Source organism: Physeter macrocephalus, chromosome 17 (assembly GCF_002837175.3).
Source record: "Physeter macrocephalus isolate SW-GA chromosome 17, ASM283717v5, whole genome shotgun sequence".
Classification (NCBI taxonomy): Eukaryota; Metazoa; Chordata; class Mammalia; order Artiodactyla; family Physeteridae; genus Physeter; species Physeter macrocephalus.
The window spans coordinates 9,999,034-10,007,785 of NC_041230.1; the positions used below are offsets into that span (position 1 = coordinate 9,999,034).

The 8,752-nt window shown below is 52.8% G+C and overlaps 1 protein-coding gene across 1 annotated transcript; it reads left to right on the plus strand.

The window, feature by feature from the left end:
* The first annotated feature begins 3,047 nt into the window (after positions 1 to 3,047).
* Positions 3,048 to 7,398, plus strand: LYPD3 (LY6/PLAUR domain containing 3). Its single transcript, XM_007123471.2, has 5 exons — positions 3,048 to 3,195; positions 3,703 to 3,834; positions 4,603 to 4,773; positions 5,019 to 5,180; positions 6,040 to 7,398. The coding sequence occupies exons 1-5, from the start codon at positions 3,108 to 3,110 to the stop codon at positions 6,522 to 6,524; spliced, it is 1,038 nt and encodes a 345-aa protein (XP_007123533.1). The 5' UTR covers positions 3,048 to 3,107; the 3' UTR covers positions 6,525 to 7,398.
* Positions 7,399 to 8,752: the final 1,354 nt, after the last annotated feature.

Sequence of the window (8,752 nt, forward strand, 5' to 3'; positions counted from 1 at the left end):
ACACTCCTTCCTGCCTTTTGAACCAGGTCTCCATATTTTCATTTTGCACTGAGCCCCGCAAATTATGTAGCCAGCCGGGCCCTGACCCCACCCCTTCTCTGACACATCCCAGACAGCACATCCCAGAAGGAGTGGGTCTGAGGCAGGCTGGGAACATCACTGGGCTCAGAGCCTGCCCTTCCCCAGGGGACACGAAACCCATAGTAGAGATGGCCCCAGGCTTGTCTGAGGCCCTGGCATGAACTCCAGGGCTGGGGACCTGGTGCCTCCACACTGACCCCTCTGTTCCTCTCTCTGGGGAACGAATTCTAAACCTCTTTGCAGTGACCCCTGTGGAGGGGAGCTGGGGAGAGTCACAGAGTAGGTGTAAGGCAAGGTCCGGTATTTAAACCTCCCTCTGCTCTCTGGTCCTGGGCCAGGTGGGTGGGGGGCGTGGTGGTGTCAGCACCCGGGATTCGGGCAGGCCTGAGCAAGAGGAGACTCTCCACCCTGGGTCCCACTCCCTCCCAAGACACCAGATCTTCTGGTCTGGCCAGTTGGGGTTCCTCCCTGAAACTCTCCCACACCGCTGGGACCTGCAGGGCCTCCTGCTCCTGAGTGCACAATAATAATAGAATTGTTACCCTGCCTCACTCCGTCCGTCTGGAGACAGGGGATTTCAGACCTGTTTGGCAAAGGAGGCAGCTGAAGTTCAGAGGGGGAGATGGAGTTGCTTGAGGTCACACAGCAAGAGGATGGCAGAGGCAGGAGTAAAATTTCAGTCTGTCTGACTCCAGACTTAATACTTTGTCCACTGCCTCACTCCACCATGAAAGACTCTCCTTCCTTTATTATAAAACAGACACCTCAGAGGCTCAGAGAGGTGAAGACACTTAAGTGGGGTCACACAGCAAACCATAAGTGAGGCTGGATTCCAAGGCTGGGAGGCAGGGAAGTAGGGGGAAGTGTTGAATGACTTCACAGTCACTCACTTTCTCTCTCTGAGCTTCAGCATGATGACAAACAACCCAACCTAGGTGACTGAGGTGCTAGTCATTGTTGGCAATGGGGGTGCCCCATGGGGTCCGGAGAACAGAGGAAACCTTTGTGAACACAGCCGCTATTTTTCCTGCCATAGGTAAATCTTATCTATGAGTCAGGAGAAACAAAGCAAGGTTAAAGCTGCAGTTTAAATAATAATATAATATAAATAATACATAATATTGTGCTGGCCAAAAAGTTCATTCGGATTTTTGTAACCTCTTACAGAAAACCCAAACGAACTTTTTGGCCAACCCAATACAAGCAATCACTTATATTAGCTTATATATGTGGATGCTTAGTCATTCTGTGGTTTGTACAGTGTTCTCGTTTGTTCCTGTGTTCAGACAGAGAAGGCAGTGGTCCTGATTGTGTCTCACTCCATTGTGGTCACAGTGTGGCCCCATATGTGTTGGTGCAGGGGTGTAACAGAGCACCCAGACATCGCTGTGAGCCGCCAGCCAACTCCCAGCCATCAGAGGCTGTTGTTCTCTTACCTGGGAGACTGCCCTGCTCCCTCCCTGGTCTCCTGGCCTTCTCTTGCCCCTTCTACTCTTTTCCTTTTTTACTGAGGCCACAATGGCACTCCTCCCCCACCCTTTTCTTTTGGTAAGAATAGTGTAAATTCAGTGAGGTGCATAAATGTAAAATGGACAGCGTACAGCTCGTTGATTCTTAACATGTTTGTAGTTACATGTGTAACTACCACCCAGATGAAGATAGTAGGGGCTCCTTACTATTACTCCTTTGGGGCAGTGCCCTCCCCAAAGTAACCCCTATTTTGATTTCTATCACAACTGATTAGCTTTGTCTGTTCTAGAACTTCATAGAAATGGAGTCACATGGTATCTTCTATTTGTTTAAGGCTTTTTGAGCTCAACATAAGGTTGGGTTTTTTTTTTTTTTTAAGATTTTATTTTGATGTGGACCATTTTTAACGTCTTTATTGAATTTGTTACAATATTGCTTCTGTTTAATGTTTCAGTTTTTTGTTTGTTTGTTTTTTAGCCGCGAGGCATGTGGGATCTTAGCTCCCCAGCCAGGGATTGAACCCGAACCCCCTGCATTGGAAGGCAAAGTCCTAACCACTGGACTGTCAGGGAACTCCCAACAAAGTTTTTGAGACTCACGTTGCCACCCAGGCCAGTAGTTGGCCCGTTTTCATTGCTGCATAATTCCCTGGGATTAGTGAATTCATTTCTTGATAAGGTTTTGCATCATTTGCCAGATTGATAGTTTAAAAAGCAAATCTGATTGTGTCTCAGAGCTGATTTAGACCCCGTGAAACATTCTCCATCTTTCTCAGAATTAATTCAAACCTCTCCTCAGGGCCTGGAATGGCCCCTTTTGCCTCAGTTTCCCCCTCACTCCCCTCACTTTCTGAGCTCCAGGTACAGCAGCTCCAGGTACACTGCTCTCCTCTCTGTGTTGGAAGGGTCCATGCTGCTTCCAGCCGAGGTCTTTGCACGTGCTGACCCCTCTGCTTTGCAATGTGCTCTGCCCCCATCCCGACCTGCTTCACTGGCTAAACCTCCAAGTCTTTAAGATCGTAAGGCACCTGGATGATTTACATCCTCAGGGACGCTTCATTGACCAGCCCCCATTTTTAGACACCACACCTCCTTGTAGCTCCCTACACTTCTTCCTTCACTGTCCTCGCTGTAAATAACAATTTGTATGATTATTTGATTAATATCTGTCTCCCCCATCAGACTGTGAGCTCTGTGAGAGCCAGCACTGGTTCTGTTTAGTCTCCAGCAAAGCCTGCACTCATTCAACGTTTACTGAGTGCTGAGTGTTGAGCAGACCCTCTCTGTGAGCCTTATATCCTCTCCCCACCGCCACAAACACACAGACTTTCTCCTGGGAACTGCCAGGGAACCTTGACTCCCACCCTTTCCCTCCTTGGCGGTGGTGGGTGACGCACCCAGGGGTGGGTGTCGCGCCCCACAGCGGAGGCTGATTTGGCCCGGTTGGGCAAGGCCAGGGTTGCCTGGGGGGAGGTTACTCATCCTGGGCTCACGTAAGAGGGCCCAGGTTGGGAGGCGGCACACCTAGGGTGGAAGCCGAGAGAGAAGGACAGAACCATGGACCCTGCCAGGAAAGCAGGCTCCCGGGTAGCGATCTGGACAACGGGCTGGCTGCTGCTGCTGCCTCCGCTGCTGCTTCTAGAAGGTGAGTCTGCTGCCGGAAGGGGGCGGAGGGGATAGAGTGGGAGCTCTAGGGAGGGTTCCCCCACCCCATACAGAGCGGGCTTGTGGGAAGGATCTCCCATCCTGGGCAGAGGGGACTGTGGGAAAATTTCTTCCATCCTAAGCAGACGGGGGGCTGTGGGAAGGGGTCCCTCACCGAGCTGACTTGACTGTGGGTAAAATTCTCACATCCTAAGTGGAGAACGGTAGGAAGGAGTCGCCCCACCCCCGTCTATGGCAGGGATCCCCCACCTTGGGCATAAAGGGCTGTGGGAAAGATGTTCCCACTGCAGGTATAGGACGTTTGAAGGAAAGGGACACAATGTATCTCCTGGCCTCAGACTTGTGGCGAGGTTTTCCTTACCCCGCCCTGGAAAAGGGTGTGCAATAGGATTGCACAGGGACAGAGGGAGTGGGAAGGACTAATTCTCCTTTGGGGGAGGAGGCTTCAGTAGGGATAGCTCAGTTCTACCTGCCTCTGTACCCCCAGGAGCGCAGGCCCTGGAGTGTTACAGCTGCGTGCAGAAAGCCGATGACGGATGCTCTCCGCAGAAGACTAAGACGGTGAAGTGCGCGCCAGGCGTGGACGTCTGCACAGAGGCCGTAGGGGCGGTGGAGACTAGTGAGTGGGGCCTCCGGGTCCTTGCGTACTCCTTTACGCGTCTCCATCTGGGCCCCGCCTCCTTATAGTCCCGCCCCTCCCTCTGAATTTGGCCACACCCCCTTGAACGCAGCCCCATCCTTCCCTTTCAGCCTGGCGTGGGCCCTTCAACACAACCACGCCATTAGGGCTTAGAGGGATGAGGACGGAGAGTTGCGCATTGGTGGGGTGAACTGGGAGAACCCAGATCTGGGACCTCGTCTCCTTCAAGGGCACACCCTATCCATTTCCCCTGGACCACTGAGATCTCCCTACCCACTTCTGTCCCTGCCAGAATCCTCTCCACCCCAGCCTCCCCCATCCAATGGGGCCCTTGGTGATGGAGATCCCTCTAGAGGTCTTCTCCTAAAATCCCTAGGCTGAGGCTCCGCCCCTCTGACCCGCCCCTGTCTGCGGCCACAGCTCCTAGGAGGCCCCATCCGTCTCTGATCCTGTGCCTTTTTTGTCGGTCTCAGTTCCTTCTGATGCTGCTTTCTGCGGTTCCAACTCCCTATGGTCGTGCCCCGTCTTAGCTCCACTCTTGGCCCTCCCCCGTCGATTGTGTGCAGTGTCTATCAGCCTGTCTGTCCCCTCAGACTCCGCTCTTTCAGGTTCCGCCCCTCGGTCTGTTGTTCTTTCCCCTCGGATCGGCTCTTTCTGAGGCCCTCGCCCTCCCACCCTGGCCTATCCTCTGGTGCCGGTCTATTCCAGGCCCCGCCCCTCTGACCCCGCCCCCTCCCCTCTCCGCAGTCCACGGGCAATTCTCGGTGGCAGTGCGGGGCTGCGGTTCGGGACTCCCCGGCAAGAATGACCGTGGACTGGACCTTTATGGGATTCTGGCCTTCGTCCAGCTGCAGCAGTGCTCCCAGGACCGCTGCAACGCGAAGCTCAACCTCACCTCGCGAGCGCTCATCCCCGCAGGTCGGTGGGGGCGGGGCCGCAGGCCCAGGGGCGGAGCCATGTCTGGGCTGAGCGGCTAGGGGCGGTCACAAGGCGAAGGCGGGAGAACTCCGTAGGGGCTGGGGGCGGGGCCACATCCTGGGGCGGGGTTAGAGGCTGAGCTGAGTGTCCGTCGAGGGGCGGAGACGTGGGTTGGAGGGACGCGGAACCGGACCGTGCTTCCTGAACTCTCTCGACCCCTTCCTTCCTCCCCGCCCCCCTCGCAGGCAATGAGAGTGACTACGCGCCTAACGGGGCCGAGTGCTACAGCTGCGTGGGCCTGGGCCGCAAGGAGTGCCAGGGTACGGCGCCGCCCGTCGTGAGGTGCTACAACGCCAGCGACCACTTCTACAAGGGCTGTTTCGACGGCAACGTCACCTTGACGGCAGGTGAGCGAGCGCGAAGCACCGGGCCTTCACGGGTTGTGGTAGCCTTTCTGAGGCCTCATGGGTGGTAGGTAGCCCTTTACCCAAAGGGTTCCCCCACCTCAGCGCATTCTGGGAACTGAAGGCCTAAGTTCGTGACTTGTCCTAGAGCATCATGAGAAATGCAGTCCTATTCCCAGTATAGCACGGGAATAGGAATGCTTTTGTCCTAGAGTTTTTGGGGAAATACAATTTTCATAGAGGCCTGCCAGGTGCAGAATGGGAGGATGTGCAATGGGAAATGTATTTAAGCCTCTGCTTCTGCCCAGGCATCGTGGGTAGTGTAGTCTGTCTCCTTAAAACTCAAGGGTTAGTGTCCCCACTTGTCCCAAAGTATTAGGAATGATGTAGTTCAGCCTCCTGGCCTCTGCTTCAGGGAACCATGGGAGATGTTCTTCAAATTCCATCCTCTGCCAGGTGTATTATGGCAGATGTAGTTCTGACTCTAAGACTGAATTTTGGTGGGGGTGGTGTGAGGGGTGGGGGGAGAGAGAGGGAGGCAATGGTATTCTGCTCTTTCCTTGTGTGAGAGGTGTTGTATCCCAGTTCAAACCTTTCTTCCAAGGCATTGTGGAACTTGTAGTTCATACTACACATTTTTCCTCTCAAAGTACTATGGGAAATGTGGTCCACCGTGTGCCAAAGACAGTGGGACAGTGTTTCTCAAAGTGGGGCCCGAATTGAGACTTTGGGATTAATGGATGCAGAGTCCTTCTGTCCCCTATTTTGGGTCTTCTTGCTCTTGTCTTGCCCCTGAGTTTCATTCTGACTGTGCCTACCCCCTCCCTCCAACCACGGACCTACCTGTGTCTCCCTCCTGCAGCTAATGTGACTGTATCCTTGCCTGTCCGGGGCTGCGTCCAGGATGAGTCCTGCACCCGGGATTCGGCGACAGGCCCAGGGTTCACGCTCAGCGGCTCCTGCTGCCAGGGGTCCCGCTGTAACTCGGACCTCCGCAACAAGACCTATTTCTACCCTCGAGTCCCGCCCCTTGTCCTGCTGCCCCCTCCTCCGCCCACCACTCTGGCTGCAACCAACTCTGTCAGTACTTCTGCCCCAGCCCTGTCCTCCACTTCCACCACTAAACCCACCCCAGCCCCAGTCAGCCAGACTTCTCCAAAAGAGGTCGAACCTGAGACCTTCCAGGAGGAGGAATCTACCTCGGCTGGAGGTACTAGTGGCCCCCAAGACCGTAGAAATATTGGGCAGTATCCCACAGAAGATGGGGCTTCTGATAAAGGCTCTGCAGCTCCTTCAGTGGGGTGGGTGGCTCTTCTGTTGGCTGTGGCTGCTGGCACCTTACTATGAACTTCTCTACCTCTTGCCCTACTTCCTTGGCCATGGGTACCCTCCCTTCCCATTACACACTCTTCCACCACTGGACTGGGCTGGCCCAGCCCCTGTTCTCCCTAGCTTTTGCTGCACTGGTTTGCGGCTTTGGGACAGAAAGTTACCGTTGTATATATCCTGCCAGGGTGTTCCAGCTTTTTGAGGGCAGCAGCTCTATCCCTCTCATCTTTGTCTCTCCCTGGTCTCCTCCTGGTGCCTAGGTCGGAGGGAAGTCAGAGTTGTCCCAGGGAAGGTGGGAGAGACAGTGATAAGCTTCCTATTCGCTTTCTCACAGTCAACCTGGAATAGGAGAGATGGGGTCTGAGGGCTCTGCCTCCTGCCCCTGAATCTTTGTGGGAATCATTTTTTGGCATCTTCTTTGTCTTCTTTTCTAGACTGTGAGCTCCTCAAGGGCAGGGACCGTGCCTTACGCCTCAGTGTGGTCAATGTCTGGCACATAAGGCTTCAATAAAAGTTTAATTACTTTGTATAGTGTTTTAAAGGAGTTATTTCTGCCTCATTGCTCACCTACCTCAGTATAACCTACCTGAGATATTTCTACCTCCTGAAGCTGAGCTAGGGTGGGAATGCCAAGACTGAAACGGAGAAACTGAGATCCGGAGTCGCAGCCCTGGGGGACGTTGGTTTTGAACACTTTTCACCTCCTGAGGTTTAGCCGTGCTTATGGGTGATCCCACTGGTGAGGCGGAGATGGGGTGAGACCATTGAGCAGTGTGGAGGGGTGAATGGTACTCTTAGCAATGTTTGGGAGCAGAGGGGAGCTTTGTTTCACAGGTTTGTACACGGTCCTCAGGCCCCACCAACTTTGCTGTCTGGTTTTTTTTCTTTTAAATAAATGTTTTTATTTATTTTGGGCTGTGTTGGGTCTTCGTTGCTGCGCGCGGGCTTTCTCTTGTGGCGAGCGGGGGCTGCTCTTCGTTGTGGCGCGCGGGCTTCTCACTGCGGTGGCTTCTCTTGTTGCGGGGCACGGGCTCTAGGCGCGCGGGCTTCAGTAGTCGCGGCTCACAGGCTCCAGAGCGCAGGCTCAGTATTTGTGGCGCACGGGCTTAGTTGCTCCGCGGCATGTGGCAACTTCCCAGACCAGGGCTGGAACCCATGTCCCCTGCATTGGCAGGCGGATTCTTAACCACTGAGCCACAGGGAAGCCCCTCATAAATCAGGTTTCTTAAGAATCATTGTACAACATGGGGAATATAGCCAATATTTTTTTAGTAACTGTAAATGGAAAGTAAGCTTTACAAATTGTATATAAAAAAATAGCCTAGCTTAATGATTAAAAAAAAAGAAGAAGAATCATTCAGTGGCTTGGCCCCGGCGTTTCACCTGTCCAAAGGGCTTGCGGGTGCCGCTGTCTGTTTTTGCTTCCTCTTGGGGACTTCGGGCCTGAGTCCCACCACCATCTCCTCCAACCAGATGAAAGCTTGGGCGCCCAGGGAGGAAAAGCCTGGCTTGGGAAGACCCTGGCAGGCTTCGGGACTGCTTGATGGAGGGGAACCAGGTGTGCAGAATGGTGAGATAATAATAGTAATACTGGGAATTCGCTGGTGGTCCAGTGGTTAGGACTCCCCGCTTTCACTGTTGTGGCCTGGGTTCGATCCCTGGTCCGGGAAATACAATCCTGGAAGCCACGTGGTGTGGCCAAAAAAAAAAAAAAAAGTAATACTGCTGATATTACCATTCATAATAGGAGTAGTGTGAGTTAATAATAAAATAACGGTAAATAGTGATTATAGTAACAAAATAGGGAATAAGAGCCTGAGCAACAAACAATATCAGTATCAGTAATAATAACTATATTTACGGGAATGTTAGTCATTTAAAAGAGTCTTACCAGATGACAGGCTTGGGCTAAGGTTGTTTGCATCCATCATGTCACTTAATTTTCCATATAAATTCTCAGATGGGATGATTGGGAGAACGCAGGCTCAGAACAGTAAAGTAATTTAACCCACAGCAAGTATATATTTACTATGTGCCAGATACTGGTTTAAATGCTGTGCTTGGATTAACATATTTAATCTACACAACCATCCTATGAGTTAAGTATTAATCATCTGCTTTTTATAAAGATGAGGAAAACAGGCCCAGAGAGGTTGAGTAACTTGCCTCGGGTCACCCAGCTAATAAGCAACGGAGTCCAAATTGGAACCCAGGCAGACCGGCCTTATAGAGCATGAAAAGAGGGC